This window comes from Onychomys torridus, chromosome 8, assembly GCF_903995425.1.
Source record: "Onychomys torridus chromosome 8, mOncTor1.1, whole genome shotgun sequence".
Lineage (NCBI taxonomy): Eukaryota > Metazoa > Chordata > Mammalia > Rodentia > Cricetidae > Onychomys > Onychomys torridus.
Window position 1 is genome coordinate 50,496,857 of NC_050450.1, and position 17,637 is coordinate 50,514,493.

At 42.3% G+C, this 17,637-nt stretch overlaps 2 protein-coding genes across 24 annotated transcripts in view; one reads left to right on the forward strand and one right to left on the reverse strand.

Annotated features, from left to right (window-relative positions):
* The window catches only part of Ttc19 (tetratricopeptide repeat domain 19), a 36,787-nt gene extending 26,550 nt beyond the window's left edge, over positions 1-10,237 (forward strand). Inside the window, 3 exon segments of the mRNA XM_036196507.1 lie at positions 5,187-5,341; positions 6,818-6,980; positions 7,744-10,237. Coding sequence (XP_036052400.1) covers positions 5,187-5,341; positions 6,818-6,980; positions 7,744-7,877 — 452 coding nt within the window. The 3' untranslated portion in view covers positions 7,878-10,237.
* The window catches only part of Ncor1 (nuclear receptor corepressor 1), a 154,348-nt gene continuing 146,149 nt past the window's right edge, over positions 9,439-17,637 (reverse strand). For 22 of the 23 annotated variants that reach the window (XM_036196488.1, XM_036196485.1, XM_036196487.1 and 19 more), the window contains 4 exons: positions 15,186-15,239; positions 14,767-14,988; positions 13,272-13,448; positions 9,439-11,897 (listed from right to left, as the gene is read on the reverse strand). In XM_036196488.1, coding sequence (XP_036052381.1) covers positions 11,710-11,897; positions 13,272-13,448; positions 14,767-14,988; positions 15,186-15,239 — 641 coding nt within the window. In that variant the 3' untranslated portion in view covers positions 9,439-11,709. The remainder of the gene's footprint in view (positions 11,898-13,271; positions 13,449-14,766; positions 14,989-15,185; positions 15,240-17,637) is intronic. The other variant, XM_036196493.1, reaches the window with a different exon arrangement.

Consider the following 17,637-nt stretch of genomic DNA (forward strand, 5'->3'; position numbering starts at 1 on the left):
GAGAGGGAGAAGGGCTGCCTAGATGGCCTTAAGGAGAGGCTGGAGCCATTGGGGAGGGTTTTTGAGGAGACCCCCATGCCAAGATGTAGGGTATTTATAGGTCTGGATGCCTCAGCTTGGCCAAGATCACCAGTAAGCTGGAAGGTGAGTCTGTTGCAGGTCGAGTGGAGATGAGGGATAGGGTGCCAGTGCAGCTCGGACCACAATGGGGAGCACAGGCCCAGGAGCCTATCCACGAGGGCCATCACATGTAAACATAGCTGCTCAGATTGGAGAGGTGTCCTGGCAGCCAGGAGCCAAGGAGTACCACAGTCACTGTAAGCATAGCAGCTTGCAGCCCTGTTCCAAGGAAAGGTTCCCTGGCAAAGTTGTTACAGCTCCGCTCAGGGGAAGTGTTAGATTTCTGCTCCACTAGGGAAAAGTTTCCCCAGCAAAAGTGTCAGCTGCACAACAAACTTCACTCAAACAGATTTTACTGGGAAGGAAGGATCCAGGAGGGTGGCCTCCTCTCTAGGGTGAGAGGCAGCAGCAGACTGAACAGGGTACAGAGCTTACATGGATTTTTTTTATTATTATTATTATTATTTTTTTTTAAGGTGGGGAGGTTGTCCAGGGTGGCTTGGGATTGGTGGGTTTTTGTAGTCTGATTCTGGGACAAGCTCAGGGATTGGTGGGATTCTGTAGCCTGACTCTGGGGCAAGCTCAGGGATTTTAAGCCCTGGTGTCAAGTCATGGTCAGGGTGTTTTTCCTTGGCCCTTTCCACCCTACACTGGGGTCCACACTCAGATTGTCAGGTTTGTATGCAAGCACTTTACCCATTGGGTTATCTTGATGGCTGGAGTTTTCTTTCTTTCTTTCTTTCTTTCTTTCTTTCTTCCTTCCTTCCTTCCTTCCTTCCTTCCTTCCTTCCTTCCTTCCTCCTTTCCTTCCCTTCCCTTCCTTCCTTCCTCCTTTCCTTCCCTTCCCTTCCTTCCTTTTTTCTTTCTTTCTTTCTTTCTTTCTTTCTTTCTTTCTTTCTTTCTTTTTTTTTTTTTTTTTCCCTTGAGATAAGGTTTCTCTGTAGCCCTGGCTACTGTGGAACTTGCTCTAAAGACCAGGCTGGCCTCGAACTCACAGAGATCTGCCTGCCTCTGCCTCCTGTGTGCTAAGATTAAAAGTATGTGCTGCCACCACCTGGCAAGGTTATTTTTCCTAATGGCTTGTGAGAGTTATGAACTTGAGTACCTTATGAGTTATGTATACCATCTGACGTATAGAGATTAAAATTTGAGTATTAATAGAATGTTAGGACATTTTCCTTTGTAGTTTGAGTTTTGTGTCTTGTTTAAAATCATTTACTATGTTAAACTCAGATACTTCTCTCAGATATTTTACCTAGTTTAGTTTATTTTTAGAACAGTAAAATGTTTATTTTTAAAATGGTAAAGTTCCAGACAAGCCATTAAAAAAAGATAGGGTTTTCTCTTTTGAAAAGGGCTATCAGTACTTGACAGCAAAGTCACAGTGTTACTAGGGAGGGCTGTAATGTTTACTTAATGTTTCTTTTGGTTTAAATAGTCAAGCCTGACCATTTAGATCGGTGGTTCTCAACCTTCCTAATGCTACAACCCTTCAATACCTTCATGTTGTGTGACCCCCCCAACCATAAAATTATTTTCTTTGCTGCTTCATAGCTATAATTCTGTTACTGTTATGAATCATGATGTATTTATAATTCATAACATAATCTTTTTTTTTCCCCAGTGGTCTTAGGTGACCCCTGTGAAAGGATCCTTTGACAACCCCCAAGGGGTCGTAACCCACAGGTTGAAAACTGCTGATTTAGAACATCTGAAATAAGTTAGACTTGGTCAAAAGAACATCTTTTGTAGAACTGGCTGGATGCTTTTAGTGAGTGCAGTTAGCTCATGAGAAGGATCACAGACACCCAATAGTTCTAGAACTCCAGGAGGCGGAGGTAGGGGGGTCCCTCACTTGAGTTCAGGAAGGTGCATAGGACTAGGCAATGTAAAGGGAGACCCTGTTTCAAAAGAGAATGCTGAAGGGATGGGTTCACAAAATAAAACTCCCTTTCCCAGTCAGAAAATAGCAAGCATAAGCCTGCAGCCAGCTAGTGAGTTACCTTCACTCAGTGTTTTATGCCAAAATCAGGGAGGGGGAAGGAATACAAGTAGAAAACTCTGCTTTAAAAATAAAGATTTGCTAATATATGTTTAATCACCCTGGGTTGAAGTCTGGGCTTTTATTCTGTGATGCTTTGTGAGAACGTGCCCATTAAATGCAAACAAAAAGTGAAGATTTGGTAGGACAGAAGTGGACATCTAGATCTGACTGGTTTCGGTGCTGTCCATGTCCTGGGCTGAGGTCCTTTAGCAGAACTCTGCAGCTCTGTAGTGCTGGGGATCTCTTACCTTCAAAGTGTGTCTACATGGTATGTTTTGATTATGAAACGTAATTTAGCTGTTACTGAGTATTTATTTGATAGATCCCTTTCTCAAAGGGATAATATTGGAAGCCAGCAATGACCATGTGAAAATAATGTGTCCTTCCCCGGTTCTGTTACATAATAGGCACCTGTTCTGCCAACAGCCATGGGGTTCCCTTGATGGTCCTTCGTAGCAGCTGGCAGACTGGGTTTGGCCTCTAGCCTTATCTCCTGCTTCTCTTTCTCAGTAGTCTGGTTTGCTTTTCAATATGACATGAGATGGAGAACCCCAACCTTACAGTCAGTTTGCCTAGGTCTGCCTTGTAACTTATCATTTTCTTACTGATTTGTAATGGCTGCATTTTTATAGTGGTGTTAATGTTTTTAAATTCTGTAAATTATAATTGATAAACTTTATTGTACCTTCCATATTCACTTCAGAACCCTTGTTTTTAATTCTTTTCATTTGTTTACTCAACAAACCAATTACTAAAGAAATTAGGAGCCAGCCACTCTGTTAGACTTTGAGCTGTAGTTACAGAGTCATAACCTTGGGGAGCTGACTTTCCAGTGGAGGAAAGACACAGTGGACATTCACCAGTATGTTAGTGATATATCTGCACTGTGTAGATACTTGCATTGTACATGTGGGGTATGCTGTGTATGATGTGAGGGTTTCAGGTCTGGCTCTCCATTTTGTACAAATTAGAAGGCCTTAATTTCTGGATTCATAGATATTCAGACCATTTGTAGGGGCAACAGAAACTGGGCTCCCATGCTTTCTATTTGTGGTCTTTGGGAGCTCAGCTCTGCCCAGCAGAAAGGTCCCCAATTATCAGTCATTTTCTTGGAAATAAACACCTTAAATTTGAGTCTACCATTGTGTTCTAGGAAGTGCTGAAGATGACCTTTGTTGAATAAGGAAAGTTTCAATATAGCAGAAATTTCAGGATGTTCCTGGTAGCCAAACAGCTTTAGTTCTGTAGACTTTGCTGTGTTCCCCTGAATATGTCTTAAAGTTTCTGTTGCTGTGAAGAGACACCATGACCACAGCAACTCTTATAAAGGAAAACAGTTAACTGGGTTGTGCACTCACAGTTCAGATGTTCAATCCATTATCGTCATGGTGGGACATGGCAGGCAGACATGGTGCTAGAGAAGGAGCTGAGAGTTCTACATCTTGATACACAGGCAACAGGAAGTTAACTGAGACGCTGGGCATGGCCTGAGCATAGGAGACCTCAAAGTCTACCTCCACTGTGACATACTTCCTCCAACAAAGCCACACCTCCTAATAGTGCCCCTCCCTATGAGCTTATGGGGGCCAATTACATTCAAACTGCCACAGGGTTGGGGTGGGGCCTGGGGAAGGACTGTGTTGTGCTGTAGCACTTCCTCAGGTTCCTGTTTAACCCACTCTCTATGCTAATGTAGTACATGTACTGAGCTGTTCTTGTACCTGGGAATTTGAGAATTCCCTTTTCTTGTATTTTAAGAATAGGGTTCTAGCCAGGCGGTGGTGGCACATACCTTTACTTTAATCCCAGCACTCGGGGAGGCAGAGGCAGGTGGATCTCTGTGAGTTTGAGGCCAGCCTGGTCTACAAAGTGAGTTTCAGGAAAGGTGCAAAGCTACACAGGGCAACCCTGTATCGAAAAAACAAACAAACAAAAAAGAATAGGGTTCTATAACAAATCTTGGTTTCTTTATATACTGGCTTTAAGTAGCATATGTTTTTCTGTGATTAGAAATAATAAATGGAAGATATAATTAAAGTTTGGAAAAATAAATATGCTGGCTCCATGGTTAAGAGCCCTGTCTGCTCTTTCAGAGGACCTGGGTTCCATTCCCAGCACCCAAATGTCTATAACTCTAGCTCCTGAGGATCTTCTGGTCTCTGGAGGCCCCAGGCATGCATGTGATGCACAGACATACACATGCATGCAGAACACCTATATACATAAATAAAAACAATTACAATTTTTTTCTTGCTTGAAGACTTGGTTTAATCCCTGGAACTCACAGAATAAAAGGAGAAAAGCCATTCCCACAAGTTTCTGTTAACCCACATGCTTGTGCTGTTATTACAAGCACATAGCTCCTTATAATAAGTGTAATTAAAAAAAATTTTAAGCCATTTTTGTACCTTGTGTGAAGTTTTCTCTTGCCAGCAGGCAGAGAAGCCTTTTCATTATTTTTTGGGAGTTCTTTTATGGTATTCTTTCTTCCTTCCTGTCTTCCTGTCTTTCTTTCTTCCTCCCTCCCTCCCTCCCTCCCTCCTTTCCTCCTTCCCTCCTTCCTTCCTTTCTTTTGGTGATTGTTCTGACACAGGGTCTTTACATAACTTTGGCTGTCCTGGAACTCACTATATAGACCAGGCTGGCCTTAACTCACAGAGATCTTCCTGCCTCTGCCTCTCTCGTGCTGGAATTAAAGGTGTGTGCCACTATCTTTTCTGATTACTAGTTTCCAATTTAAAATATTCAATATTTGAATTGATCTGTGAATTCTTTAATCTACTCAAAATGGGTCAAGTGTTCCATGATTTCTGGTGAAAATTGCCTTTTTTTTTTTTTTTTTTTTTTTTTTTTTTTGTCATTTAATTGGACCATCCAAACAGTGTCCTATAGTTAGGAGTTTAGCTAAGTGACCTGAAGCATTCAGTAGAACCTGGTGGCCACAACAAAGAGGTCGATTATCTGCTTTTCTCACCCTTGTCAATAGTGTTGCATTCTCACGATGCTTTTCTTCTTTTCTTAGTGGAAGAGAAAGCCAATACCTACCTCCTCCTTGGCATGTCCTTAGACTCTTGTGCACGCTACTTGCTGTTCTCTGGGCATCTATCACAGGCACAGAGGATGTATGAAAAAGCCCTGCAGATTTGTCAAGGAATACAAGGAGAAAGACACCCACAGGTAAAGGAGGAAGGCAGTTCTGAGGAACAATATGGATAAAGCCAGGGCTGGTGGTGCAGGTACTCTGAAGATGGGCCTTAAGGTCACAGGTTCAAGGCTGCCTGGCCAAGTTAGGTCCCTTGTGAAAAGGAAAAAAGGACAAAGGGCTGGGTCTATTTCGGTGGTAGAGAGCTTGCCTAGCCTAGTATCAGTTATGGGAGTGGCCAGGCTGAACTGCATGTGAGGGTACAAAGGTTTACACGGTCTGCTCATTTTCTTTCCACCAGCTTTCAAGTCCCCAACTACTTACTACTTGTTTCAAGGAAGGGCTTGAGATTGCTGATTAGTCACTGGCTCTGCCTAGACCCTTTTACATGAGTCGTGGTTTATACAGTAGTCTTCTTTGTACAAAGCAGGTCTAACTCAGTGTCTCCCCGAGCTGGGGACTAGGCAGGTGCTCTACCACTGACCTGAATCTCCACACACCAGTTAGAAGCAACACCATAACCACTGCATTATAGAGCTGTCTACCATACCAGTCAGAACCTTCTAAGTAAATGTTAATGTGAGTGTCTTTGCCTCCTGGGTAACTGGGTGGTGAAATAGGGACTTAAAAATTGCTTGTTTTCTTTTTGACAGGACTAGGGATTAAATCTGGGGCCTCATAAATTCAAGGCAAGGGCTCTACCACTGATCCATGGCCATAGTTCTTAAACAACTTTTAAATCCTCTATCACGGAATTTTGTCTGATTTTTTTGTTTGTTTGTTTTGGTTTTTCAAGACAGGGTTTCTCTGTGTAGTTTTGCACCTTTCCTGGAACTCACTTTATATGTAGACCATGCTGGCCTTGAATTTAGAGACTCGCCTGTCACTGCCTCCCAAGTGCTGGGATTAAAGGCGTGCGCCAGCACTGCCCGGCTATTTTGTATGATTTTTCAAAGCAGACAAAACAAAGCCTTGTTAGAATGCTAAACACTGAATTGAGATCATCTGAATGCCTGCAGCCCACCATATAAAACAGACAAGACCGAACATGGAATATTTAGGACTTAATTCTGAGAGCCTGAATGGCATGTCACAGTAAGAAGCAAACCTGAATTAGAGCACCAGCTCCTTCTCTCTTTTTCAAAGTCTTAAAGAGACACTCCCCCCCAATGCAGGTGATCTGTTTCTTCTCAGTGATGCTCAGGATCATGGCAGGAATGCTGTTGTAATGCTGTGAGGTGTACAAAGCACTCAGAATGCTGGCTTCTCACCCGTGCTTCTAACTCCATAACGTCTAGAGCAGAATATCCTGTTCCCATTCTGAGGCTTCATCATTACTGGCCATAGTGTGGATCTGACATTGTCTGCAGTACAGTGTGGATCAACAGATTCCTTCAGTTCGCCCTCTAATTTTGTGGAATCCTAATGAAGATGTGTGTGTGCAGTAACAAACATCAGGTTAATGTTCTGTGTAGGTGTATTTGTAAAGAAAAAGCTGCTCTTTCTTCTAGACCATTGTGCTGATGAGTGACTTGGCTACTACTCTGGATGCACAGGGACGCTTTGATGATGCCTACATGTATATGCAGAGGGCGTCAGATCTGGCAAGAGAGATAAATCATCCTGAGCTGCACATGGTGCTCAGCAATCTGGCTGCCATCTTGACACACAGAGGTAGGTAGAGCTGAAAGGACTGCTTTCTCAGAAGGGCATTGCTGGGCTTTGAAGTGAAATGGTTTGGGAGGGCGCAAATCACCGGAGACCATCGGAAAACAGACATTTTATATCACAACTCGAAACAGTAGCAAAATTAGTTATGAAGTGGTAAAGAAATGAAAGTAGTTTCGTGGTTCAGGTCACCACAACATGAGGAACTAAGGATCACAGCACTAGGGAGGTTGAGAACCACTGCTCTAAAAGGCTGGCTAAATCAGGACAGAAAATGCATGTGTGTTAATGGACTATTTTGCTAAATCCATACACTTTCCATATCTACACAACCATGTGAAGGTAGAGAATACTTTGCAGTGATAAGTTCTTATCTCTGTAGTGCTTTGCAGATTCTTAAATTGTTTTCACAGGTAAATTCCTCAGTGCTCTGAAGCCTCAACATGATACAATACTATTTCCTGCTGTTCCATATTACTCAGGGTTTTACCTGATGTTTCCATAAACCTGGGTTTATAAGCCTCTATTGCATGCACCACAATTGTGAAATCTTTCAAGGGCATTAGTGGTTCCACAGCACTAAGTTCCTTAGAGCTGGCACTTAGCCCAAGTTCATCTTGAAACCAGCTGTCAAGTAGGAATGACGAAACAGCACTAGATGTCATTCACCAGGCACCCAGTGAAGCAGACACATACCCTCTCTAGTAGGGGTTTCTCTTCAGTCATTTTGAAAACACATTTTCTTCTCCCCTTCTTTGGGTTATTCTAGAACGATATACACAAGCAAAGGAGGTCTACCAGGAAGCATTGCGGCAAGCAGAGCTGAGGAGAGATGAGGCGTCTGTGCAGCACATCAGGGAAGAACTGGCTGAGCTGTCGAGAAAAAGTACACTTCTGACTTAATTTTGTTAAGCTCTTTAAGTTCATTTTGTTGAAGAGGGTCATTTCTGGTAGCCCAAAGGAGTGACTGTTCTTCAGTGTCTGGACCTTAAGCAGAGATGTGAATCATTGTTGAAATTCAGCTTTCTTCAACTCAGCCTCCGTGAAGGACAAGTTGTATACACTGCCACGTTTGTTTTTAAATTTAGTTTACTTTGAGATGAGGTGTTGGCCTCCAACTTGGAGTCCTCCTGCCTCGGTCCCCCAAGTGCTGGTGCACTGTGCCTGGCCGTACTTCTGTTTGTAAAGCTGCAGCAGCTTTCACCCTGTACTGACTGTGACTTATAAGGGCTTGGTGTGAAGTAAGTGATGCTTTCCAGTGCAGCATTGAGGGGCCATCCGGCCTGGTCTGAGGAAACTGTAGATGAAGTGGCCAAGTTGTCCACGGTGTGGTCATTACACCTTCTGTAAGATTTTGGTTCATACTTTCTCTTCTCTATCCATTTCTGGCAAACAAGTTACTTGTTTGAAGGCACAGAAGGATTTGGTAAGTTCTCTTACAGTCTTTTATTGAAGCATTGTGAGATTTAATGAGATGGGGGAAATGAGAATTCTAGTTGGCCGCAGTATGGAGCGTTAGCTTCTGAAGTGGAAGTTGGGCCCTTAGTCTCCTGGTTACATGTAACTACTAAACACAGCAGTGGCTGAAAGAAGGAAGCCTCTCATCAGTGCTGTCTGAGCTTTGGGCTTCCTTTACAGTCACAATCATCTAGTGGAGTCAAGCTGAACCCAGTACTAATGCTGACAGCACTGATGTGTACCATTAGCAGTGTGAAACTGCTGACCTGGATCCTACTTAGCTCTGGCTTCTTACTTTGCAATCTCTGTATTTACACGTGAAGTGGGAAACCAATTAGATTCTTTATCTGATGACTTAAAATGAATCCACTGTAATGTTGAAAAAAAAAAAAATTATCCCTGCCTCAGAGTACATACATACAAAATACACGGATGGATGCTTTTATCTTTGCAACCTGGCAGATGGCCATTTCCCTGAGAGAAAAGACAATTTTTCTGGGTGTCATGAAGAAACACTGGTGGTGTTGGCATTTCGTGGAGGTGGGAGACGTGAGTAGGACTGGCCAATGGACTTTTGGTTCATGTTTGTACTGGGAGAATCTTCATAATAAACTAGAGACTATGTAATATTGTATGTATTCTAATAATCTTTGAATCATAGAAAAGTAATGGACTGAGTTACTAAAAGGAAAACCCTGAGGTCCAAACCTTGGAATTAAACCAGAGTTGTGTGTTGTGCATTTACCACTCACTCCCTAGCTAACCAAGTGTTGACCCATTAACCAAGAATAACAAGAGATAAGATTTCAATCACCTCTTGCTTTGAGAATGTTTTACTGTTTCATAATTCCAGAGTTAGCAAAAGTAAAGTCTTAGGATTTTGAAGCCTTCGTAGTGATTCACCTCATGGTCCTGTGGCTGGGGAAGCTGCAGTTTTCAGATAGATGTCTGATGTGCATGTTCCCAGGAGAGTTCTTTTGCACTGGTATAAAAAAAGGCAGTGAGACAGAGGGACTGATCGCCTTTTACTGATTACAACTTTAAACAATTTACATTTAATTTCATATTAAAGTTTTGAACTACACCATGTTACTGGAGTTTTCAGGGAATAAATGTATGTAAGACAAAATCACAGCATATGAAAATTTAAAGTGTAGTATAAAATTTCTCACTAAATAGACTGGAAAGTTGTCAGAATATTACCTCTACTGGAAGACCTTGATTTAGCTGTATGTGCATGTGTTACAGATATAGTGTTGGCCCACAAAATGCTACACCTTGATTTGTAGCTGACTTCATCATCTCAGTGCTTGCTTCCTTCCTCCTTAGTATCACGGTAAGGCATACCTCCACCTCTCTAGGTAAACTCTGTGAGGATCTTGTTCTAGTTTTGAACTAAGCAATGATGCTGGATTTCATGTTGTGGTGCGCATGGAGCAAGCTAGGCTGATCTGCCCTAAAGTGAACCCAACCGTAGGGCCAGTCGTCGTGGTCATCTTTTGGGCCAGTTGGCAAGATGATTTACTAAGTTCTAGGCTGTTACTGCAACTTGGCAGGGGGGGGGGGTGGGAGGCTTTCAGCAGTGAACTTAACCAAACACTTAGTCTTCATTATGTTTATGACTATTGTAAAAGTACACTTTGGACACTTGTAAACTTTACAAGTGATAAGAATTCTATCTCACTGTGTAGCCGTGGCTGGGCCCAGAACTCATCTTGTAATCCAGGCTAGCCTTGTACATTTAGTGGTGTGCCTTCCAATTGCTGAGATTAAAGGTGTGTGCTACCATGCATGGCTAAAGTTTATCTTAAGATCTCAAATGTCTGTCTTTGTTAACTTGCTAAGGCATATGGGCAAATTTGAGCCTGTGTCTTCATCTATAATAAAAAAAAGGGGGGGGGATTCGAAACCAGTGGTTCAAATGCTAAGGGGGGGGCTCAGGCATGGCTCTAGGGACTTGCGTTCTACAAGTTCTAGTCTCCTGGAAAGTCTGTGACCTTCTCCCTTCCACTTCTCACTGACACTTCCCCAAACCGCTAAGTATCTGTGCAGCAGCAGAAGCCTGAACATCAAGATAAAGCTGTGTGAAAGTCAATCTTAAAAACACAGCAAGCAGTTCTTAATAAAAAAAAGTCATCTTCCAGTACCATACTTAGTTTAAATTCAGTCTTTAAATTACTTGCACCTTGGCAACACTTTGCTTCTACAGGAAGAACCCAGTAGAGTGGGCACTGACGTAGAGATAGAAAAGGACTATATTCAGTGGTTAGTTGAGGATGCAGCATAAAACAAGCCTGGAAGACCACAGTTTTGTACAGATTGTTATCTTTTTAACTCAGCCAGATATGTATCAAACTAAAGAAAAGCGTGAGTGTGTTTCTTGTTTGAAACCTGGGACATGAAGACTCTTGGGTCACAAATGATAGACTGTAGCTATGGACAGGATAGTCAAATTTATTTCAGAACAGAAGCTTTGTTGGGCTGCATCATATGCAGAAGGATACTTGGGGGCAGGGTTAAATTACCAGTGTGCATAAACATTGAGGTCTGCCTCAAATAAGCCTTTAAACTTTACAACTGAACTATAACATACCCATGCAGTAATATTTTTTTCAGTGCTACTAATGAAGAAAGTAAAGCCCGCACTGGAGACTCACATGACAGTTCTGTTGCTCCTGCATTTAGACCTCATTCAGGCTGTATGACAGGGTATGTATTAAAACCTAAACATTTTCACAAGATCTAAACAGTACCAGGAAAGTTGAATTTAGTGGAAACAAAAGTACAATGCCCATGACAGCCAGTACTGTATAACTGTGCCACCTGAGGTTGTTTAGAAGGCTGGGGTTAAAAAGATAGACAAAGAATTTTAAAAAATGACCCCCAATGTTGATGTGCTGATTTAAATTTAAGTAAGTACACCAGATACTACAGCAAGGGGATACACTGCAAAAAAGTCATCTATTTACAGAAGAGTGATTTAAAGACATCATGGTTTTCTTTACAAACAGATGTAAGAACAGGAATTGTCCACTTTTAAAAAACTCTACACTCCAACCTTCGATTGTTATAATCCATTGAATTGCCTGTATGAGAGGCAGGTTTTTTGTTTGTTTTGTTTTTTCCCATTTGATTTTCCAATTGAATTTACATCATTTCTTCTTCACCTGTGGCCCTGGCTCCTCTGAGAAGTCTCTGGGCACAAATCACAGGAGAGCAGAACTTCTTTTTCAATCCACAATTAAAAGCAAAGCCGGAGCTCGCTCCTGTGCGCAGGTCAGTCATCACTATCCGATAGGGTCTCATACTGTGCTGAGAGCAGCGGGGCAGGCTCCCGCTCCCAGATGCGGTTCTGTTGATGGGGAGCTGCTTGGCTGATGGCAGAGGGGGCACACGAGATGGGTGTTGGTGGTGTACTGCTGAGCATCCGCATGGTCAGAGGGTTGTAAGGGAACTGGGTAGATCCTGACAAAAGGAAAATTAGATATCTAGTGTCATTAGCATCTAATGCAGTGTTTACAGGGTGGAACAGGGCAGAGGTATTCCAGTAAAATGGTCTTGTGATGCCTTGAAAACAGAATGGCAAGGAAAGGCCAGTGATCAGTTTAATTCTAAAAAGGATAAGACAAATAACCACCTGGGTAGGGATAAGTCTGTGATATTACTTCATGCTTCTCCACTAGGAATCGAAGTATAAAGCTCTAATTAGGAGTTACCATACTAGTAACTTTGTTAACTTTGGTTTAAGTCCTCTTCTGGTCTAAAAAAACTCCTTCCCTAAAGTAAAGTAATGAGGTAAGAAAACCACTGGGGGAAGGGAAGGGGGAAAGGGCATGGGCAGGGGAGGAAGGGGACGAGGAAGGTTACAAAGTACCCTGACACACACTAACCTCCGCTAATGTGTGTATGCTTCTCTAAGACATTACCAGTACATACACATTCACACATGCCACAGAGGATTAAAAGGCAAAAGCCTTGAAGTGTACACGTTTAAGAACTATAAAATTGTTAGGCATACAGGGAACCCACAGGGGGAAATACAGTTCTCTGAAACTCTTAAAATCTACCGCAGATATGCCAGTCTTAATCAAAAAATGATTATTTTTGAAATGACATCTAATTTCTTGTTTGTATTGTGTATGGTGTCGGCATGCTTGTGCCATGACATGTGGATGGAGGTCAAAGGTCGACTTTGGGGAGATGATTCTTCCTAAATGTTTATGTGGGTGAATTGAACTTAGAACATTAGGCCTGCAGTTACTTTACAATAAAGCCATTTCATCATCTCACTGACCCTATAATTATGTGATTAAAAGCACACATGCACGTGAGACATTGTGGAGATGAAAACCTACAGACAGGATGGCTTTTGTTAAAACATTACACTTCACCTAGTTTTGGCAATTCACTCCAGGTGACCATTCATCTGGGCTTGTCCATGGCAAAGCTGAAACCAGAGGTACTTCAAACACTGGTTACCAACCAGCGTAGTGGATGTATGGATCACATAAACATAAAATCTCTCGTGGAAAGTAGGGCCAGGTAATGATAGAGAAAACTACAATTTTGCGGGGAAGTGGTGGTACATGCCTTTAATCCCAACATTCGGGAGGCAGAAGCAGGCAGATCTCTTTGAGTTTTGGGAGGCCAACCTGGTCTATAGAGTGAATTCCAAGACAGCCAAGGATACAGAGAAACCTTGACTCAAAAAAAAGAAAACTAAATACAGTTCTTGCCCAAACCATAACATCTATTCAAAAGCAAGTAATATTAGCAAAGCACTGACATAAAAATGACATTTAATCTATCAGTTAAATGAGGCTCCTCAACACTCCCCACCTGTGGAAGAGGGCCTGTCTTCCCAGGCCCATCCTGGTGTCTGCCTGTGGTAATCACCTTCTGAATGTACAGAGGAGACCGAAGAAGGTCGTTCAGTTCCTAAGTAGCTTTGCCCAGGAATAGGAGATTTAGACTTCCGGCTGTTTGATTTGTTGATCAGCTTTGGTTTGCATACTCCTAAAAGTGAAATTCAAGTTACTATATTAACTACTGATAAATAATTCTCAGTGACAGCAACAAAGCCTACCAAAATGCTGATTATATAATGCCAAGTGAAACACAGTGGTAGCATGAAATCCAGATCCTGTGCTCAACTAAAGATGCACTATGTCTTTTAAGGAGGGGTTAGGGCACAGCATCCTATAAACTTAAGAGTGTGGGTAATGGAAATAAACATCTGCTTCCTTCTCCCCGACCTCAATTTAAAAGAAGTAAATGGAGGACTTAGGCCACTCAAGTGTGTACAGGACAGGCTGCAGCATGCCTTCTACTCCGCAAGTCTCACTGGCTCGCTCTATTTCCCCCCAAAGTTCACAGCACTGGAATACACATGACTGGGTTCTATGACAAACTATCTAAAGAACCCACATCACTTAGCACATTGTTTTCTCTCAGCCCCAGCAGTTTTCTCCTACCCCAGTTGTAAACAACCAGTATCATTTTAACTTCCTAATAGTTGCCAAGTGATCTTATAAAACACAGACATATACAAGCAGTAAAAATGAGAAGAGCAGAATTAAGGCTTCACTTTCTAGAACAGTTAAGTTGACACTGTTTTCAAAGTTACTATGTGTAAGTATAGGGCAGGGAAAAGCAAACACCAAACATTGTTTTAACCCTTTCCTTAACCATAAAGATTTTTACCTGAAAACAGAAAACACGAACCATAAGAGATAACCTGTAAACACTGAAAGCACAGTGTTCCTAAGGAGTTTTGTTTTGTTGTTAGTTTGATTCATAGGTTGTAGATGATCTCACACTAAATACATATCTTGTGTTTGCCAAAAACTTGAGTAATTGCTATTCATCCAATAGCTCTGTGGGTTCAAACAAATCTTAAAAAAAAAAATTCTCTTGTCTGAGATGTGTCGGGTAGGGATGCAGGTATCAGTTCTTCCTTCTGTCCTGCTGGAACTAGGGATCAAGCCCAGGTGGGCAGCATTGGTGGCCCATGCCTTTGCCACCAAATGGGGCAATGTGGGGTTTTTAATCCCTTTCTGTGGTCTTTCTGTATTTTGTAGCTATATTGAGATTTGGTCCTATTTATCAGAATAGTAACTGACATAGCAAACAACACACTGGGGCTGGAGAGATGGTGCAGTGGTTAATAAGAGCACTTGTTACTTGTTACTCTTGCCCAGGGCCCCAGGTTCAATTCCCAGCACCCACATGGCGGTTTACAACCTTCTGTAGCTGCAGTTCTAGTGGATCCAAAACCCTCTTCCAGCACAGGAGTTCTCAGTGATCCATCAGAACACTGAGGTAAAAACCTTACCTGAATGAGGCGATGGGTCCCCTTCATCTCTCCGAGTCTCACTGCTGGTCACAACTGAGGTGCTGGCACTACCAGGCACAATTCCCACAGGTTGGGGCATGACAACACCATGATCTTCAACTTTATCATCGAAACTTCCCATGAGAGCCTTTCTAATGATGTCTTCTAGACCAAGGTTACTGGCAGGATCAGCAAAAGAATGGCTTCTTGAGCTAACTGCACCTGGAGAGACAAGGTAGTGTACGCTGCTTGTTTCTGAGGCAGATCACAGCAAGGGGAACAAGAAAGAAACCCTGGACTTGTGCGGCAGTCACGACACTGGCATGATGCTGAGGACCTTCGTGGTGCAGTGCAGTACTCATGAGATCCCCTACCACCTCTGTTGTGCTCACTCGTTAGCACGTACTTAGGGCTCTTACCTGATGTAGTAACTGCGGGCAGATTGAAGATCTCAGTTCCTGGCTGCGCAGCTGCTGTATTCAAACAAATCTTTAGGTTAATTGAGATGAGATAATCATGATACAAAGACTCAAATTCTAGAATAAAGTTAACCCTTTGATTTTCTACATTTCACTTATTATGTGGAAATGAAATGAAAATACCTCTGCCTTTCTTAGGGCAGAGAGGCTATTAAGAAAAAATCAGGTCAGATAGAAAACCCAAAACACAAGATAATTCACAAAAGAGGAAGAGATGTTACATTGCTGAGGGCAAAGCAAACAGGAAAAAGTCATTGGCAGAACAGAAATCCAGGTTTCGTAGGGATGAAGGGTTGGACTTCAGACACGCCTGAAAAGTACCAATAGTCAAGTCTGAGAGTGTTTAAAAGCCACCTCAGTGGATGGATACTGTGGAAGCAACTTGCTACCAGGGCTAAGTGGAAGCTTTTTGTACTGAGGATATTCCCTGGGTAAAAAAAAAATTCTGCCATGATCCATCATTAAATCCCGGTAACTATACAATTAATAATTTGCAATAAAAAATGAAATGAAAACCACCATTTTGTGCCAGAAGGAACCTGGAGACACAAGTTTCTATCACTTATTTGCTGCTGAGAATGTTCAAAGGAAAAAACAATTTTGGAAGTAAGAAGGTACCTGAATAATGATACCTGAGCACTGTACACTATGGGAGGATAGACTTGACTAAGGATTAGAACCATTAATGAAGAGCATATGTGCCTAGAAATTACCATTCTTGATCAGAGCAGTTGACAACTGACTTGGTGGGGGTGGGGGGAGGTTGGCACTAACATCAGGACTGTAGAATAGCAACTACAGGCAGTCTGACTTCCAGAGATATGTGACACGGTGGGCAAAGTCAGCCTGAAATAACAGTTTGGAGAACTTACTCAGTGAACCATAAGAGAATAAAAAACAATACAAGTTGGCCCCATGAGAGAGGATGTGGTGGCACATGTAAGCTCAGCACTTGGTGGGCAGAGGCAGGAGGATCTCTGTGCCAGAGACCATGTCTCAAAAATTCAGACGAATGTAATGAATGTAAAAAAATTCTAGTACCAAACACTCAGAATGTGGCTCTCCCTTCACTTGAGCTTACAGTTATGTGTTCTGCTTTCATATATAGATCAGAATGGGGCTGGAGAGATGGCTCAGCCGTTAAAGGCTAGGCTCATAACCAAAAATACATAGATCAGAATGACGTGGCAACTTAGTAAAAGGCCATTTTCTACATGTTTTTAAAAATATAGATAGGGTCTTGTGTAGCTCTTACTGTCCTAGAACTTTATGTAGACCAGGCTGGCCTCAAACTCCCATTTTCTAAATCCCCAGAGCCTTATAATTTGCATATGAATAAGCCCTCACAGTCATGGTGCAGTGTGAGGCCTCCTTGTCTTACAGGCGATGTGACAGTTGTTTATAAATGATGGGGAAGAAGGCACCTGCGACCTGACTTAACCGAGGAAGACAAGAAAGGAATAGATTGAAGTTATCTGGTTATGAAGAGCAGGACCTTCCTGTGGGGAGCAGAGTAGATGTTAGAAAAGACCCAGTAATACACGCTAGATAAAATAAAGCTGGGCCAGATGGTGGTGGCACTCACTCTGAATCCCAGCACTTAGGAGGATCTCTGAGTTTTGAGGCCAGCCTGGTCTACAAAGTGAGTTCCAGGACAGCCAGGGCTGTTACACAGGGAAACACTGTCTCAAAAAAAAAAAAAAAAAAAGAAAGAAAGAAAAAAAAAAAACAAGAAAAGGCTGTACTTCAGACACAAATTCAAAGGTTTTCTGTATGAAATTCAGTTTTAATGCCCTAAAAATTAGTGTTCCAGGGAAAAGGTGTTGAGAGCCCTGAAGAAAACAAGTGCCAGGCTGAGCTGAGGAAACCCAATCTGAGGGCTAACTCTGCCAAGTCAGGAGGCGGCACCCTGTCACCCCTGGGAAGCCACCAGTGAAGTGAGTGCTTAAGAACAATGCCACTCTTCTGTCCTACAGGAAAACATGGAGATATTGAGTCGAAGCAGTTTTCTTGGCTTGGTGGCTTTCGGGTTTTCAGCTCTATTTCCCAGTAAGGAGTCAATGGTGCCCTAGAACCACTGGTTCTTTAATATAAATTCCTTTTTCTATAGTCAGAGCTCTTACAATAACAAACAAACAAACAAAAAATCCCAGGTTCTTGGGGCTGGACAGATGGCTCAGTGATTAAGTGCTCTTCCAGAGGATGTAGGTTTGATTTCCAGCATCCATGACTGTAAAGCCAGCTGTACCTCCAGCCTCAGGGGATACAGCATCCTCTTCTGTCCCTTGTGGGCATTGCACATGTGGTATACATGTAGGCAAAAACACCCATACACAAAATGAAACAGAAAATAACTCCAGAGTTTAACACAATTTTGTTAGTTTTGGCCTTA